Here is a 19512-nt window from a genome sequence, read left to right as displayed (position 1 = left end):
CGCGCTAAATGCCTTTTTAGTTGAGCGCACGCGGAGCGGTGCGCTACACATGAGTAAACGGAGTAGCGGCCCTGTGGCTCGCTAAGCGTGAACCCGCGGTGATCGTCCGCTGCAGTTAGTAGCGGGGTCACCATAACGTCAACGCTGACAACCATTTTTCACATTTGACGAAGCGTCTTAAGGCTTTTGCCTTAAATGGGCCATGACACGGCCACCCAAAGTTTGTAGTTTTCAGCAAAAAATAGAAGTAAAGGGTCTATTACGCCTATACAGATATGCAAAGTGGGCCATAAAAGAATATATCAGTGCAAAACAGGCCCTAGATGTCACCGGCTATAAATCCCGCCTGTCACAAGCAACCGCAATTTTGCTATGGCGCCGCTGACGTCACGTGCAGCCAGGAGCAGTGCAGTCATCTTCTGCCACAGTTGCAGCTTCTGCAAATTGTTCAGCTTTGGTGCTATGCAGAAGAAAGCTCAATATCTCGATTTCACGAGCGGCTGAGGACAGAAAAATTTTGTTCGCCAAAATGCAGACGCACAGACAGCTGCTTGTTATATCATGCCTTACGAGTGAAACACTGTTTGCCTCGCGTTTTCGTAAAAGTGTTCAATAATAAATATCTAAATGCACTAAAGTTTCGCCACTTTATTCGTCAATGCTCAAGAAAAAAACCCACGTAGCACAAATTATGATCAAAAATTGTGGGTCATGGCCTTTTTAAAATGTTTCAGAGAGAAAACTTTTGGCTGCAACTGCCAGAGGGCTCACCTAAGGTTGGCTTTGACGAAAGGGCTCCGTATGGTGACACTGGTCCTCTCTGACGCCAGACCAGAGCCCTGGTTGTCTTGCTGAGAGACGTGAAGACAAGATGACAAGCTAATGAGTTTGGAGAGTTCTTTGTTTCAATTGAAATCTGTTTACTAGCACAAAAATACACTGAGAAATGGTTGGAGCCATCAGTTTAGACTCAATGAACAGACGGAACAAATTTTCAGCATGTTAGCATTAAGAAGCCCATGTCGCACTGTTGCAGGACTGGTCGAAATTCGATTTCCTCGTGAAAAAATCTAGAGAGTTGGTGGGCATACACCTTCCTTGCACATTGCAACTTGGTAAATACAGCGCATGCCTTGAGAACGTAGCACAGAACAGTGCACGCACACACACAGACACAAACACACACACTTTTAAAGAGGAACTCACATTGACTGACATGCTCCAGATGTCGTTTTTCTTCTCGTCCCCGGAAGAAAACTGCCGAGGAGGGTAGAGCAGTGCGTGGATGCGGTCTTCCAACGACCTGTCCAATTCGATCTGCACCGGCAGCAGCTCTACACTGATGCTCGTCGTCTGCTCCCTGCCCGTCCGATTCTGCGCAAAGGACAGCAGATGCTTTTGAAATGTTGAAATAAAATGTGTGCAGCACAGACACGGAAGAACAGGGAGTACGGCCAGCTGTTGAGTTCCTAGACATGCTTGAAAATTCGGATGCTCTTACAGCACTGCCCCAAGCCCCACAAAGCCTACGGACAAGCACGTCTAAAATTTCCCGCACAGATACTCTCCTCCAAACTTTCTGCTCAAAATGCAGGTCCGAAACAGCATCGACTGGCGCCAACACGGCTGGCACATCAACTGTGTCGCAGGCTCAAACCAGTGCTACCGCGAGGTCAATTCATTTACTGTAGTGAATTCCGAAAATCGGCTTTGCCACAATGCCATAGTGTGACAAGGTGAAACGTATCACGAACGTGAAGGGGTCACTGCTAAGGTGCAGTGGGGCGATGCCGTTACGGATATGCCCCAGAAATGCATGGAAGTTTGACGGCAGTAAGTGTGCCAGTTTGATTTACCACTGACAACCTATTCTAATAAGCATCTTCAGCTGGATGCTTGGTAGGGCATCAGGCCTACCGCAGTCTTAAGCGTGCTGCACACTTTTATTAGACGGCAATCCACACGTGCAGTACAAGATTCTTTGTGCAAGACTGCCAATTGTGCTGCAGAAACGCACTGCTTTTGGGAACAAAAGCAGCTCATCATTACTGCATCTGCATGCAGTCAGAAACGGAGCAGGCATGATCCACATTCAGGGCAAACACGCTTTTATGGTAGATCAAATGCCCCAGCAGTGATTCCATGAGCTCAGTAGGCAACGCGCTGCACACAACTAAGAATAATCAGCACCATGCTGCTGCAAATGCAGCATTAAAATGAGGTGGTGAACATTTCCGTACGTAGCACGCAGTTTACATACATGCACGCATAGGTGAAAGGCACGAGTTATCCACTCTTCCGCCACAACAGCTGTGTTCTGGGTCATTTTGAAACACTCTATTTACATGTGCTTTACACCTTCAAAGCTAAGTCTATTTCTTAGAGCTGTGTGAATAGCAAAACTTTTGGTACGAATCGAAATTGCAGCGAAGAAAGTTAGAGAGGATTCTTACACGTATTCTTGTTGAGATAGCGACATGAAAGTGCTTCTTTCGACGAGGTTGATGAAGCGCTGGTGAGGTAGTGTTTCATAGTTATGTTATGACTGAGGCAATGCTGAAGCTAAAGTTTATTTATGTACGTGATTCCGTACAAACAAAGTTTTGCCGACAACACTTAAAAACACATTAAAAACAAGCATGCTATTTCCTCTGCCTTTCCCCCTCTCTCTCAACTTCTGTGGAAGCCCAAATGATATGGCAGACGAGCGTGTGCTCCCTTCGAGTCCAGAGTTCCAAATATGCCTAGCAGACGTCAATACATAAGAACAACTGAATGTTTGGGTGCTAAGAATCTTTGGCGTCCAATTTTTCAGGCTTCCCGCCAAAATTTCGGGTCCAAAGCAGCCTTAATTGAACCCCCACCTCTGCCACACCCATCATTTCTATGTTGGAACCGGCGTTTTCTTGATACAGTACATTTGAAACTGTAGCAGATTCTGAGAAGCAGCTTTCCTCCAATACGAAAGTGTAATGGGGTGAAGCATACCAAGAATAAAAAGGGGCCACTGTTAATGTGTTGACTATTTTTGACTTCAAGAAGTTCTAAACGGAAAAATTCTTATGCGAATCGAATAAAACGGCAAACACTAATCAAACAATACTCGAAATTTTCATATATTCACGTCCCCCTACTATTTCTTACATGGCTGTGGCGATTTCACTGCTTGAGCACCACTTTGTTACATTTAGGCAGCTTAGCACATTAGGAAAAACCAAGAACATCTGGGAGTGGGTAGCTACAAATAGAATCATAAATCAAAGAAATCAACTAGCATTACAAACCATTGTTCAACATAAAGTTCTAAACTGAAAAATATGCAACACTCACTAGGAATCTGCTTACTTTTCTGACATGCTGCAGACAGAAAGGCAGAATTGGAAAAATTCGTGGAAGAAAGATCGCAACAGCGTGCCAGTTAGGATAAAAAATAAAAGCAACAAAACAAATCTCCCAACTTACATTGGTCCAGAGAGCACTCTAATTGGAAAGAGAAAAATTAAGAAAGCCTCAAAGCTTCACTTTACAAAAAACGCTAAAGCAAACCTAGGAAAAATTTTAAAAGAAAGAACAAGAGGCAAAAAAAAGCAAGATTTTTGAACAGCAATACCTGTGCAGATTTCTTTGGGTACTCGTACTTTAGCCTCAGAAAGGGCTCTGCCTCCGATGGCTTCTTTTTTTTGTCATCACTTTCGAAGAAGGCAAGGATCTGAAATAAAGACATGCAGTGGGTGTATATAAATGGTTAGGCTCCACCCAAGTTGTGCCCAAGTTACTCAAGTCATTTTCACTACAGTACTGCGGTGTCATGCAGAAAAGTGTACATACATTACTACTATACTTCGTTTCACACATCGGATGCAACGCTGTGGAAGCTATGCAAGAAGTTCGGTCAGCAATATGCGAGACTACACGAGTCTCGGGCTTAGCTTTTATCGTTATAAATGCTCATGCAAGATGAGCACAAACGTACATGCCCAGCGCCATGAAAGGCTACAAATAAAACATCAATAAATGTGAACAAAGAGACGCTAAGTGATCAAGAACAACTAATAGACAACCGTAAAATGGGTGGTGTCTATCCCTGACGCACGAAGCATCTTCATTTACTACTAAGCCCAAAGAGGAAAAAAAATCATTTCTCAGATGGAAAGATCATGGTACTACAGTTCAACTTGCTTATAACAAACCTCTATATAATGAATTTCTCGATTTCACGAAGTTTTTGTATTCCCCGCCGTTGCTCCATAGAAGCAACAGCTTGTACAGATACCGAAATTGCTTGTTGAGAAGCAGCAAAATGAACCTATTGCGATTTTTTAAATGAAAGGTGATGGTTTTAGCGACGGTTACACCCCTTAGTATCACATAGTTTTTTTTTCATTTTAAATTTTTTCTAAACCAGAAATCATCGAGATTTCAATTAAAGAGTTTTTACTGCACCAGTAAAAGCACACTTCTGCAGTTGTATCAGATGAAAGTGCGATTGCACTTCTCAGCTACTTCCGCAAAATACTTGTTTGCAGAAGTGCATCACCGAGATTCCACTGTCTTGGTTAAGTGTCATTACTTACGTCGGTGATGTCGGCATCGTGTAGCGATAGGCTCTCCCCTTCCACGTTCGATCGACGGTTGAAGAGGCACTCGGCAACTTCCATCTCCACCACAGAGAGCTGGAAGTTGAGCGACCACTGCGAAGATGACGATCGCTCTGTGCCTTCTAACGTCACGGGTGTTCCGTTGATCCTGCAACAGAGGATACACCGACACCAGCAGGTGTTCGGTTGATACTTTGGGGCACTGACTTTTGCACACAGGGACAAAATTCAGCTGGTGCACCAGCAATTCTCAAACTGTGTTTCACATAACTTGCAGTTTCCACGAGTGATCGAAATGAAAGCAACCAGATACAATTAAACCTGCTTATAACGAACCTCCATATAACAAATTCCTCGATATAACAAAGTTTTTCAATTTTCAGTCGTCGCTCCATAGAAGCACATGTATTTGTAACCTCTATGTAACTAACACAGGGAGACAACCTTAATACAACGAATTTTCCCCACGTACAATCTAACAATATCGCTTTGCATTTTCGCATATTGGTACGAGCATGCATCTTCTGTGGCTGCCCACCGTCAACAAAGCGGCAGTGGCACGCACAGTGCAACAGATGAGAGCCAGCGCTCGTTATTGCGCAGGTGTGCGCCAGGCGGGCAGGCGGGCCTGCACCCCAAGAACCGGCGTGGCCGCCGTTCTCGCCGCTGTGGGCGCATGCGCGGTTGTGCCCCCCCCAACACTGTTAATCAAAATCAAAGCAAAAAAAGAAAACTACTTTTGCGAGTTGGCAGTGCCACGCTTTTAGTTACCGTCACATATGTGGGGCCGCGTTGCCTATGGAGGGCGCTTTACTGAATAGTTTTTCCCGGTATCCGTGTTTGTGTTAGTGTCGTTCACTCTTCCGTTTTCGACGCCGCGCGCTCATGGTGTGGCCCCAACGATGTTCAGCTTTTTTTTTTCTTATTGCGATAGCAACTATATAGACAGTCTCGGCTGAATTTTGTTTTTGTTTTTTTGCCGCCGCCGCCATTCACTGTATGTGTATGTGTGTGTGAGTATGTGAATATATATATATATATATATATATACTTAAGAAAGAAAAAAAAAAGCCACCCGCACTCGGCACCCTGCAGCTCGTTAACAACGCGTACTTTGCCCAGCGAGTTGAGGTTTGGTTGGGGGGGGTTAGATGCTTGTGCGCGAGCGCGCTTATCCTTCGGTGGGGAAAGTCACACGCCATTGACTTTGACGGGAATGATTACGTTTAGTTGCTGGGCGCACAAAGATCTCTTCGCTTGCTGGGCAGGCGCCGTTTGCGAAAAGAGTGCGCTTTTCAACACGGCGCAGTAACAAAATTAACTGGGGGCACTTGTTAGTTTGCACTCTTATCTGCACCTGTGATTACGTTTCATGCCTCGTTTTTGTTTAAACAGCGTGTTAAGTATCGAGCGATAAACATTGTTGGTTCGTTCTCGTCCTGTGTATGCCGTTTTCATGCGTCATTCGTGCATGAGCCGCGCACTACACGTTTCGATCTGCATGCCGTTCTTAGCGATGCATTCCAAGTTGTTGCCATCGCATTCATCGGGGTAAGAAGTGTTTTGGGGATTGTGAAATTACAGTTACTAATATGCGTAAAATCGTTTTGCTCTTTAGTGTCCCTTTAAAAAGAATGGAAGCGTACTTGTCTTTACGACAGAACTGCTGCAGGAATTAAACCTTCAGTTTTTAGACCTAAGGCTAAGGTTTTACCTAAACAGGGGTGACACGGCTGAAACTAAAACGGGTGAAGTTTTTGGAGCAGCGAAATTGCATTTTTGGAACAGGACCTTGCTTCGGAGCAGTTAGCGGCATTTAATATGCTGTCCTGTGAGCTTAAAAATAACAATTTTTAGCAACGTGGGGGCACCAGTGCATATTTTAATTGGCTTATAATACAAATAACACTAAAACAGATTTTGAAGGAAATTTTTAAGTAGATTATCACTAGGTATGAAGTGCACTACCCTTTCACATACCACGTCACCTATCTAGCCCTCATAACATGTGAAATAATACTTAAAGAAGGTTTTGTTAAAAGCTACGGTCCCTGTATCGGAATGTGGTCTAGCAACTGTGGCCCATTTGTCAAGCATAAAAAGAGCGTGTAATAATAAACCACGGTTCTTATCGCCTTGTCAGTCTCCGGCTCTCTGTCGTCAGTCGAAGCATGATGTCAGAAGTGGCTCGCCGTCAATAGGCAGTGTGCGTGCAGTTGCGCAGTGTTCTCGTCCTCCAGTGTCACCCAAGCTGCCGAAATGGAAACACTTCCGCCCCCCGACCAACTCGTCCTCTCGGATAACGCGGCCGAAAATTGGAAAAGGTTCGAGCAGCGCATCCAGCTGTACTTCAAAGTGACGGGCAAGGACAGCAAGCTGAGTGCGGAAGAAGCTGCTGTATTCCTACACGTGGCTTGCAATGAGGCGATAAATGTGTACAACACATTTCAGCTGTCTAAAGCAGAACAGGAGAATTACGATGTCATCGTCAAAAAGTTTGAGGAGTACTGCATGCCACAGCGCAATGAAACGTACGAAAGGTTTGTTTTGCGTTCCTGCCTGCAGCAGCAAGACGAAACTTTCGAGCAGTTCCTCAGAGACATACAAATAGCAGCGCAGACGTGCAACTTTGGAGACCTGAGGGATTCGATGGTACGTGACCAACTCATCTGTTGGACGAAGGATAAGAAGCTCAGGTCACGCCTCCTAAGAGAAAAAGATTTGAGCCTATCCAAGGCTATAGATTTTTGCAAAGCAGCTGAGCTTGCAGTCAACCAAAAACAACAGTGGGACAAGAAAGAAAGCACTGTTAAGGCCTGTGTCGTGGAGAAAGGTAATCGACTTGAAGCTCGAAAACAGTCAACCGGTTCATGCATCTACTGCAATAGGTTCCACCCACCTAGGAAATTGTCCAGCGTGGAAAAATACGTGCGGAAACTGCGGCAGGTAGAACCACTTTGCTGTTTGCTGCAGAGCGCAAAAGGTTAATGACGAGTGTGAAGCACGTGAGGAGCAAGAAGATTCTGACCAGGACTTCCAAATTCTGGCCGTGCAAATAAGCGGCGTGTCAAGACCGGTGAATCAAGACTGGACAATTGATGGAAAGGTGGGCACAAAAACGGCGACGTTCAAGGTCGACACTGGTGCGCAGGCAAACTTGCTGCCTCACTCTATTTTCGTAAAACTAAAAATAGCTGCAAAGGTGCACCCAAGCAAGACAAAGCTGACAAGCTACAAAAGAAACGTGATTGAGCATTTTGGCACAGCATCGTTGCCACCACACGTGGGCAACAAGGAGCAGCAGATTACGTTTTTTATAGCCAAGAAAGGCAAGCAAGCATTGTTGGGGCAGTCATTTTGCGAGTGTCATTTTGCGAGAAGGGAAGACATCGAGGCAGAGTTAGCGGGAGCCAGATGGGTCAGCAAGCTCGATGCAAATCAAGGATTTCATCAAATACCGCTGGACGACGCATCGTCAAGAATTTACACGTTCAGCACCCCCTACAGGCAATACAGATTTTTAAGATTACCATTTGGTCTAAGCTCTGCTTTGGAAGTATTTCAAAAGAAACTCAGCGACGCATTAGACAAAATTCCTGGTGTAGGAGTCTAGATACGCAAAGGACTTTCAACAAATTAAGTAGGTGTGGCTGTTTTTTATTATTATTTGTTTTTTTATTTGCTGTTTAATTGTTTATTTTTTCCTAAGGAGGGATGATGTATCAGAATGTGGCCTAGCAACTTTGGCCCGTTTGTCAAGCATAAAAAGAGCGAGCGATAATAAACCACGGTTCTTATCGCCTTGTCAGTCTCCGGCTCTCTGTCCTCAGTTGAAGCAGTCACCAGAAATATCTAAAAAAAAACGCATCACACTCAAAACAAATTCATAATTTCTGATTGCACAAGAATCTTACTGACGTAACAGTGGCCATTAAAGAAAAGCTTGACATGATAGCGTCAAGAGCTTTTAACAGACAACAAAAGCACACTGCACTGCCGTTGGTGGCCACCTCGTGCAAAACCACCTTCAGGAGTGCAGCGCGATATCCAAAAACCTCGCCGTATCGACTATCTCGTAAAGCGCGCGTATGGCACTAAGTTATAGGCGAATAATACTGATAACGACTCTCCACACGAGCAACCACGCGTTATTAGTGCAGCACAAGTTGGCCAGTTCTATATTTGTTTAATATTCCATAGGTCAACACCATTAATGTAGAACTCCCAATAATACATTGACTTGCAATTGCCGCCCGCGCCACTCCAAAACTCGCTTAAAGTGCTCGCGCAGCGCAGATGAAAAAATCCGTGTCCCCGCAAACAAACCGCTGAACGTAGAGAAGCAGGTCTTATTGCAAAAAAGAAGGAAAAAAAAGAAAACCAAGTCAAACTACCGCCGATCAAAACACTGATCGAGATAAGCCTAAAAGCATGTATAGGCCAGGACCGGCATGCATGCAGCGACGCCTATTTAAGCGCTCATTGCAAGTTTCAATTACAAAATGGAGCAGTGAAAAATCGCCATTCATGAAAACTGTGCCAAGGGATCGCTGAAGCGTAATGAGTCGCGAATAAAGTACCGAGGTGCCCCTTCATATCGTTTATATTGGTTTTAATGCGTGTTTTATCCCCACGACTTCGCACGTAACTAAGTTTCTCTCTACCTGCAGACACCGATGTGCAGATCTCACGTGCGATGGCATTTTTAAATGCAAAATTAAATGAGAACTCTCTTGACTAAATAAATTAGTAGCTAATGCGTGTAAACCGGGAATTGTTTGCACACATTCTGCCGCTCACGAAACCCATTTTGAGAACCTGTTTGCACGTGCCAGAGCATCCGGGAGACACGTCGGATGCAGGGAAATGACTCCACGTTTACAGTTACTCGCTCAAGGCAAACATCTACTTGTAGGTGACCGCACGCAGCAGCATCGACATGAAAGCCACAGTGACCAGAAGAACGTGCTGCGCACCACAAAGAACTGAAAAGTCCACCCCACTAAGATTGCCACCCGACTCGGTTGTTTTCACTAGCCGACAGTGGCACTAGAACACATAGCCTAGCTAGTAGAAGCAGCACGCTCAATTCACGGCAGCACATTCTTGTGGGGTCACGCATATTTGCAGAAGTTTAAAGATTATGGCGGCACCATGAAAGCCTTTGTCACCAGAAAGGTGCTAAGTGAAAAAAAAACATACAATTGGGTGCGTCTTATTAGTCAAACTTGCCATTTTTTTCCCACTGAAGCTGAGATTTGCATCAAAATTCTAGCTTTCGAGGCTGTCTCGAAGCAGTTTGGTGCAATTTTCTCGATTTTTTATGCTTTTGGAGCAAATTGGTGCAAGAAAACTAAAATGTATCAAAAATGCGCAATATGCGCAGCTGTCTCACCCCTAGATATGCCAACATAGACTAATGACTATAGAGTGAAAGTATGCAAGACTTCTTGTTTTTAGGCCTTTCTTGGTTATTTTACATCAAAATGAGCTATCCATTTTCAAAAGCAGTTGGAATTGTGTTACAATTTTGATGAATAATTAATTTAAAAGACTCATGCTCTGAATTCTGCTTCCATACTTGCATTCCACACACATACAAGTTTCCATTGCAAAAAGAATTGTTGTTGTACCTGCCCTAGCTGCAGAGATATTAAGGCTTCAAAATTGAACAGTATTAAGTTTACTTTTTGAGAAAAATAAAAAAAACTTAAAACACACAGCTTCTTCTAAAAGCAACAATCATGGTGCGCATGTTTTGCAATCCTCATAAAGGGACTCATAAATTCGTAGCAGAGCTTCTAACACAGGTACCCGCAGATTATAAAGAGGCCTTGAAATCTGTTCCTTATATTTTTGCAAGTTCTGCATGTTAACAGCACCAAGGATCTGAACAGTTATAATGACATTACAAAAGAATTACCACTTCCTGGTGTGAAAATTTGCAAAGAGATAGCAATATACTTGCAAAAACAAGATATGTAAATTTTAAAAAGTAGATTTCTCTGTCCTTTTTCGGTCCCAAAGACCAGTCTGCCCCCTTAAACAGAACTCGAAGGGGCAAGAAAATTTGTTTTGCTCCATTTATGAGAAGTTCCATTTAAGCAAAGCCCACAAAATGAATAAAATATGGCTTTATTTCAAAATCGCCAACTTTGACAGACGGAACAAAAACATTTTGAAGTACAACATACTAGTATAATTGATTAGAAAGCAAAATGCTTCTAATATTGCTGACTCGGAAAAAAGAAGGTGATAACAATTTGCTTGGCCTTGTCCAAGCACTTTCTCACATAGTAGGAGCCCATTGCTGAAAGGCTGGGCAGGAACTCTTTGCCACTATCGTGTTCAAAGTAGCGTTGCAACAGGATGACAGCATATCTTGCTGCCCTGTCAGCCAATGAAATGGGCTCGGGATCACACACCATCTCACTAGCACTTGAGCCCAGGTCCTCATCTTGAACTTCAGCTATAGGTTCCTCAAGGCTGTCTCCTCAAGTTCATGAAGACGTCGATTGCTGCTCAGCGTGCGCGGTCCGGACATGTGCAATCGCTGAATCTGCTTGGCTAGGCTAGCTTCGGCATTTGTTTTATAGTTGCTAGACTGCTGAGGCCACTTTCGCCGCTCATGAATTTTGCCCGTTTTAATTTAATTTAACGATGTAAGCTAAGAAAAATGTTTCAATTACCCAAAACTTTTTAATAAATATATAGAAGACCAACCAAATTTGCCCAGATAGTTTCGTTTATGCAGCCCGTTTAACCAAGTTTCGTTCAATGGGAGTCCACTGTAATCGAATCCTGGTTTAAGCATGCACAAACTACAGTAGACTATCGATAAACAAAATTTTTCAAGTTAACTACTTAAACCAATTACTGCTTAAATAGAATAACTGCCACTGGTATATTTCGTTTCGGGCTTGTATTCTGCATACATGTTCATCTCTCATAACAGAACTCCTCTTAAATGTAACATATTTTCTCGGTCCCTTCAGATTCAGTTTGATAAGAGTCATCTGTATTCGATTCGAAATTATTCAGCGAAAGCACCATTTACTTAGACACTACAATTTACTACAGTTAAAGCCCTTCATAAAAGGCATGCTCTGGGCAACAATTCTCATCATCTTTACAAGGTGTCGCTTATAAGCAGGATTCCAAGTATGCCCTTTCCTATTAACCCGTATTTTACAGTAGGCACACTGGTGTCTCTTATACCCATATGTATCTTATATCAGTCAGTGTCTCTTATAAACGGGTATGACAGTATTCGTACATCCGACTCATAATGATACCACGGTTTGAACATGTAAAAGCCCCAAAATTATCCGAGTCGCTCACCACAGGTGATCCGACCGACAGATCTTGGGCAGGAGGCTGTGAACAGCCTTCAGGTCCCGCAGGTTCTGTCCCGCGAGGGCCCGAAAGAATGTCTCGGCCTGCGCGTGCATCATGGCCACCGTCTTGGGCGACAGGCCGGACGCCGCCGCCGGATTGGGGACCCGCCGCCGGTTGCAGTTCGCAACACCGGCAACGTCATCGTGGAGGATCACGACGCACACGGCACTGCAGTGCAGCCGAAAGTGTGTGGCCTCCATGAGTATGTCGTCCAGGTACCCTTGAGACGACCGCCCTGCAATGCGTCGCACGTGTGACAGAGGTTAGTCAAAGGCCAGAAAGAAACGTCTCAGCGCACGAATCTCGTCATTGTCAACGTGGGAGTGAAAAAAAGTGTTCCGAACCAGAACTTTTCACGCGTGATCCATCTCTGCATTTGACTCGCAATCCTTCACCTCCCTTTCCAACTACAAACCACGAGGAAGAAAACAATGTAAAAAAAGGATACCCTCACATTGCCATGAAGCCGCTTTCCTTTTATCACTGTCAAGCAATGCTACGAAGCCGACTTGCACATAAGAATTCACATTTAGTTTGCACCCCAACTGTAGCTCCGAACTTTCAGTAAATTTTGAGCACGTTATATGCAAGAAAATGCACTAAGTCATCCTCCTTCCTCATACAAGTTTAAACAAGGAAGATAGTGCACATTACACTGGTGCCCAGTTTTTTATTCGGTAGCTCTGCACAGCTGCGTATGATTGAAACACGCAAAGCTCTCGAATATCCATCTACTGCACCAGCTGGAAAGTTCATCTACTACAACCCTCGCAAGCGCCCCGTCAAAAGCACAGATGTTCTACATTTATTATATGCTCCTTGCAGAGTGCAAGTACATCCACGCTAAATTAGTGAAAGAGAAAACAAACTACAGTGCAACCCCAATTATATGAGGATTATATGATTATACAATGGCAAAACCGTCGTATAATCCAGGCGTCGTATAATCGAAAAACTAAGAATATAGCAATGATACTCAGCCTTGCCCCAAAAAATTGGTATATACCACCTGAATAAGCCCCCGGCACGACCTTGTGCCTCTGCTAGAAATGTAGATTAAATTACTCTTGCCAGCGACAGCTTATGGCAGCGTAACTTAGTTGAAAAATGTGCGAATCAATCTCTATTCTCAATTTTAAAAAGAGTTGAATCCAATGAGTATCTTTCTACTGATAAATAGAGTTAGAAAATTGCTTGCGCGTGAAAAAAAAAAAAATCGAAACCGTGTTGCCGATAGTCTCTCGTCAGATGAGTCAGACACAGTGTCATCGCTATCACATAATGGCGACCGACCACGAGTGTGCATAGAATGCCTCCGTGTGCGACTGAGCTATGCACGTTGTAATTTGTAGCTTTGTGAAGTGCAACTAGTGATGTCCCGCTCTTAGTGTGAACGTCGACGTCAAGTGAAAGTAATCTCACAGTGAAAACAGCTGCGTCGCGCCCTTATGCAACCACAAGCCTGCGACTGCGAGTGCGACAAAGGCAGGAGATCAGCTGTATATCGACCAGAGAATGTTTCCATGGACCAAAAACGTGAAAATATCAGTTTTTTGGCCGGCTAGAGCTACTTTGTGTGGATAAAGCTTCACTAGGTAACGACCCCATATACGTGCACACGCGATTGCAGCATGTGTAGAAGCGCATGAACTTCCAGAAGAATGAATTTTTCATTATGAAAAGACATCTGTCTCGCTCTCTACTTTTCTAATCGTCAACCTATGGGCTGCAAGGTCACATTTCGCACTCATGAATATTTGGTCCACGCTTGATTCGAGTAAAGGCGTTCTTTTACTTTTGGACGAAATCTGAATGTCGTCGTAAAATGTGGGGTCAGCGTAAAACTGTGTCGTATAACCAAAGTTTTTAATTCATTATTCCTATGAAGATTTTGCGGGGACCTCATAAAGATTTTGCGGGGACCTCTTTTGCGGGGATCCGTCATAAAATGCAGGTTGTCGCGAAACTGGGGGACGTCTAATCGAAGTTGCACTGTATAGCACACACCATGAGCTAGTTTCAACTCGGAAACAACCTAGGTACACTTCTTATGCAGTCTGAACACCTGTAGTGCCGAGGCTTTCTATTGTTGACCAAAACAAGGCACGCAGATGCAAAAGCCTCGACACTAAGACAAGAGATGTCACTAGCATGTGAGAAATGCAACCCAACAATTGGTATGAGGCAAGGTTCGTACAAATATCAACCTGTCACTAAAGAGCCGACCAGAATACTCGAAATGCATGAGCGGCCAAAACACAGCCCTGTACAAAAAACACGATACAGGGGTAGGGAAATCCAGTGTTAATCTGAGTACTTCAGCTTTTTGAAATGCACCGGTACCGAAGCAAACAGGTTCTTGAATTTCTCTTCTAGTCAAAAGCAGTCTCCACAGCTTCAAAGACTGTGCACAATACAATGTAGACCCCTTATAACTTAACCGCTTATAGTGCAGAACCGCTTACAATGCAGTATTTTTCTACTCTCGTTTGCCCTCCCATACAATCCCATGTATGCGCATACCGCTTATTGTGCACTACCCCAAGTTGAAAGACCAGTTATAATGTGGTTGCCGGAAATTGTTTGTGACAAACGCGGTAGCGAGTAGCGCTGGGTGCGCCACTGGGAAGTGAACGACGAGGTCGTTACGGAGGAGGAGAAAACACGGAGTGAACGAACGAAGGGCGAAAGAAAAGAAAATGAAAAAAAAAGACCACAAGACACTGCGCAGGCTCGCTGAGTAAGGGTGGAGGACGGTTGTCCCGGGAACCAATAAGCTTTTGCACCGGCGTCGACGTGGCTACAGCGTACTACGTCACTAGCGTGGCTTTGGCCGCGCGCCGCTCAGCACGTGGCACGTGCGATTCCGTCCTTATTAACTACATGCACTTAACAGTTTCCTGTTGGGAAAGACGTCATTATCACACTTGCAACAAATATCCCCTTTGCTCCCACATCAGTAAATTGAAAAACTAACAGTTTCATGACGCGAGCTTTCACTTTTGCTGCCAGTGCGCTGTCGTACATAACCTTAGTGAGTTGTCGACCGTCGTTGTTGATCTCCCGGCCCCGAACGCGAACATTCTCTCACGCATGCGGTTCTTGGTTCACTGTTAGTGTGAACTTTTTGATGCCAAATCCTCATATTTTGGACAAACTTTCCACGACAACATACCAAACGAGAAGCTGGGCCTAATCAGTGTTAGTTGCGCTTCAATCGGTAGCAGTCGCATGAATTTAAGTTGTGGTTTGGTACCGAATCAAAGAAATTCTTTGCGGTGGCCACACTTGACGCGTTAAATGAAAATGAAGCTGGCACGTGTACGCTCAAATAGTGGTTCGCGATTCGATTGCGATGTCTTAAATAGGGCGCGCCCGTGAAATCGAATGATTGGCGTCTTTCAACGCGTCAAATTCTGGACGTGATTCAACACAGTTTCTGTGTGATGCGCATAATCGAGGCGATCTGGTAGTCGGCGAATTTCGCGATAGTGCTTTCATTTGTTAGACACCCCCACTCCCCCCTTTTCGCCTTCTTTGGACGTTAAATGCGTTTAACAGCCAGAAATTTAAATGTTAGCAAGCACGCATCGTATGCTTGGATTCTCAGACACGCAAAGCTGCCTACTCAACATGTTTTGCACAAGTGCGTCCCCTAAAAAAAGGTTGTTTTGGTTATGGTGCGGATACCACTTATAGTGCAGATATTCGCGACTCCCGTGACCTGCGTTAAAAGCGGTCTATACTGTACATGTAGAAATACAGTAGAACGTCTGCGATACCAACCCGGCTGATATCGATTTCAGTCTCTCATGAATTCGCATAACTCCCCAACCAAATTATGTTGGGTCCAATGGGCCAATATTTTGATGTTCAGAACATTTTTCCGCATCGCGACGGACGAGGACCGTATGGTCCGAAAATGCGCGCAGCCAGAGCACAGTCAAAATTGTGGTTACCGTTTGCCACAACAGCTCAGGATTAAACCGCGGACACTATGAACGTGATCATGTAGGAAAACAACGAAGCTTCAAAAACACATGCGGATCTGACACTCACAGTGTCAAAGCAATGCTGCTCTCTGCAATGGGGATGAACAAAAACATGGAAGAAATGATCATAAATAGCATCGACGCTGTTTTGAAGCCTGTGCGTAGACCGCGCACTCAGATCGAAAATGACACTACTGTTTGCTGCAACAGCAGCACACGAAACCGTGGTTGCAGTCAACACAATCATGTATGGCGACAACGTAACTCCTGCAACTCCAAAAGTGTTAGCACATCCAACGCTTACAGAGTCAAAGAAAGATTGCCTTCCACCAATGCCGAGGACAAAACCACAGTCAATGCAATCAGAGATAGCAACGAACAACGCGGACTTAAAATGGTACAATCTACCACCACTGCCATGCACAAAACTGCAGTTGCTAGTAACGCGAGCATCAATAGCAACTATGCGCTTTGAAAGTGCACGGCTAACACAGTGGTATATTAAAGGCAATGAAGTGGTAAAAATGGCATAACGCATTTCCACATTCCTGTATTCTTCCCTTTAACTATGGTGGAGCGGGCTTTGGCACTTGGTTTTAAGTTGGCTTCAGACGATGCATTGACGCATGTTTGTGGCCACCAGCTCTGTTATTCCTAGTTGGTCCATCTGCAAAACACCCGCGAACACACATTTCGCCGCAGCCTTTTCTTTCCTTTTCTTCTTTTCTTCCTTCGCGCACAGCGTTGAGGTGGCAGAGCTATCGCCGCGGGATTGGGCATGAAGCTGAGAGCATTTTTGGAGAGCGGTATGTTCGAATTAGCAGTCGCAAGTGCTTGCACATTTGAATTACAGGGCGTTTTCGCCCATTCAAATACACATAGCTTTGACGGAACCACAGTGCGAGTTGGAATTAACTGGAAGTTCAAATTAAGCGTGTTCGAATTAATGAGATTCGACTGTATAATCACACCACATCCTCGTGTTTCTGTGTCACGTTTTTGTTTAGCGGGCAAAATGTATGGAAGATGCAAGGTTTAGTACCAGATTACCTCCAGCACTTCGCCCACTCATCATCATTCACTTTGTGATTATGCAGGAATTTTTTGGTGATAACTTCTGGTGGTGCGAATGTTTTCGCTGCCTCTTGATAATCATATCACCAATATTACATTACAATTGCATTGGTCATTTAGAAAGAGCCAAAAAATCCAAGACTCCTACTTACTTTTTCCTTTTGACCTCTTTCTCGGCTTTGAGTCTGTCCAGAGAAAATGGGAAATGGGAAATGGAAAACGAGGAAGAAAACTGAAAATGCAGTTGATGTTCACACAGACGGTTAAAAGTGCACAAGAAGAGAAAAAGAAAAGAGGTTAACTTAGTGTTAATATGCCTGTGTTTTGTCATTCACTGCATGTGGCGTCAAGCTTTTTGATGTTCACATTTCGTACATGTCGGGCAATGTCACCTAGGCTAGAAATTTGTCTCACATTTGAGACCAAAAGCAAGTGTTGATCAAGAATGAAAAGAAGATAGTTAGTATGTGAAATGTTATTCATTGCCGAGTTTGGTTTTACAACCTTTATATCACGAGATACGTCATTTACTCCAGCCTCTTCAGCCACACTTGTGCTAAAGAAGGAGTTCCTACTGGAGCCGCTGCTTCCAGATGGTTGCCTCACTCCCGTCGAGGCTTTGGGCTGCAGCTGATTTCATCAGCCGTAAAAATAGCATGGCTTCAAAAAGGTGTTCCCATCCCCAAGAGGAGCCCTAGGGTGTCAAAATGCCTGAAGGACACCAAAGCCGTAAAACACCCTACATGAGGATACAAAAACAGGCGCGAATCCATGCCATTGGCTTGTATTAGATCTAAATGGCATTTGGCTGGCACATGTTGCCAACATAAACTGTGAGATGGCCAAAACCATACTCGTCTAGAATTGGGCACATCACTGCACTTTTCAAACAACCCAAGTTTTGGTATTTGACTGTAGCACGAGCGTTGACTTCAGGCAACAAAATTCTGAAGTCTTTCAAATCTTGCGTTACACAGTCAAGTAAATACAGTACTACTCGTCTCTGATCTATTCTTTGCTGCTTACGATGTAAAAGAAGATGCATGCTAAGTAGCAGCACTGCCTTCGAGACAACAAGCGGGGCTTGTCGAGCCACAGCGCATGTGCACAAAATCATCGCGCACAAACATGAACTGCTCTCGTGCTCAACTTTCACTGTTGTGTGTATACGACTTCATAGTCGCCCTAGATAGAAACATTTAAAAATATAGATGTTCCATGGTGTTTCCCGTATTACCATTCCGTGATTAGACACCGCTACCGGTAGGCTCTCCATTACGCTGAAGAAAACGGGCACCATAAAAATTGGTTGTCACTTCCATCACCGAACACGACCGTATAGACCAAGTTTCATGTATAGTGCACAGTGTGTCACACCAGTACAAGCCTTCTCTTTAATACTCACAGGCACTGTGGGTGCTACTGGTGACAGAGGACTCCATGTCCGAGGAGGCAAGACTGCCACTCTCATAGAAGGCACGCTGATTCGTCATCGGAACATACTCGTCCTCGGTTTCCGAAAGGCAGGCTGTCATGACAACAGAGACAAAGTAACCTTAGCAAGAGCATACCAGCTTGCTGCATGACTGCCATCAACCTATTGCAAGTCCACTATGGCTCATATATACTCAGATACGTGGCCCCAACCCTCAAATTTGGCAGCTGGCAATTTCTGTGGAAAAAGAAATCCAGCTAAGAAACAAAAATGCAAAAGCACGAACTTTAGCAGATGTATTCCGATAAATATGCGTAGTACATTCCAATCAATGAATTCTGAGGAATTCATCTTTTAAATGAAGACACTTTTCATTCAGACAAAAAAAATGTTGAAAAAAAATAATTTTCTAAAAGTGACATGTTTGCAACCTACAGGCACTGCTGCAAGTGCTTATCAAGTTCCTCACGCCTTGGATTGATATTTCGACCACATTAGCAATTTATTTATCACCACGACAAGCTGTGTTTTGACAGAAAAAACGCATGAAGACAAGGCTTTTTTAAGGCCATGCTTATAATTGACGTATATTCCAGCAGTAGGCATGCTGGTTATATCTCTTGTAGCTACTAATAATATGCAAAAAAGCAATTCAATGTCTTGTGCTACAATTTATTCCAAATTAGCCTTATCTTTTTTTTTTCTGAATTTAGTTAACCAAAACAAGTCTACTTCTGCAGCCTGTCTAGGGCAAAAATATCGAGTTCTAGCATACAGCTACAGCTGTGATGTTTTTCGCTGTATGAAGCTGAATGCACAGCACTTAAACTATTGCAAGCATATTCTCTTTTTTTCTTTTCTTTCTAACTGTTTTATCTGCTTTTGTTCTCGATCATTAGTAAATGAACTATAAATGCTGAATTTCAGTGGCTTATTATGCTGCTAAATGTTGCTGCATTTGAAAAGTGCTTGCAGCATTTCAACTCTGATGAATTCTGTTTTCCACTGATGTATT

At 43.9% G+C, this 19512-nt stretch overlaps 1 protein-coding gene across 1 annotated transcript in view; it reads right to left on the bottom strand.

Moving 5' to 3' along the window:
• The window catches only part of Atg2 (Autophagy-related 2), a 174012-nt gene that overhangs the window by 132395 nt on the left and 22105 nt on the right, over positions 1–19512 (bottom strand). The window contains exons 9-15 of the mRNA XM_075866197.1: positions 18468–18590; positions 17215–17247; positions 11940–12231; positions 4575–4746; positions 3611–3709; positions 1207–1374; positions 772–851 (exon numbers count right to left, since the gene is read on the bottom strand). Of these exons, the coding sequence (XP_075722312.1) occupies positions 772–851; positions 1207–1374; positions 3611–3709; positions 4575–4746; positions 11940–12231; positions 17215–17247; positions 18468–18590 (967 nt within the window). The remainder of the gene's footprint in view (positions 1–771; positions 852–1206; positions 1375–3610; positions 3710–4574; positions 4747–11939; positions 12232–17214; positions 17248–18467; positions 18591–19512) is intronic.

This window comes from Rhipicephalus microplus, chromosome 6 (genome assembly GCF_043290135.1).
Source record: "Rhipicephalus microplus isolate Deutch F79 chromosome 6, USDA_Rmic, whole genome shotgun sequence".
Taxonomy (NCBI): domain Eukaryota; kingdom Metazoa; phylum Arthropoda; class Arachnida; order Ixodida; family Ixodidae; genus Rhipicephalus; species Rhipicephalus microplus.
This window is presented reverse-complemented; position numbering and strand designations above follow the sequence as displayed.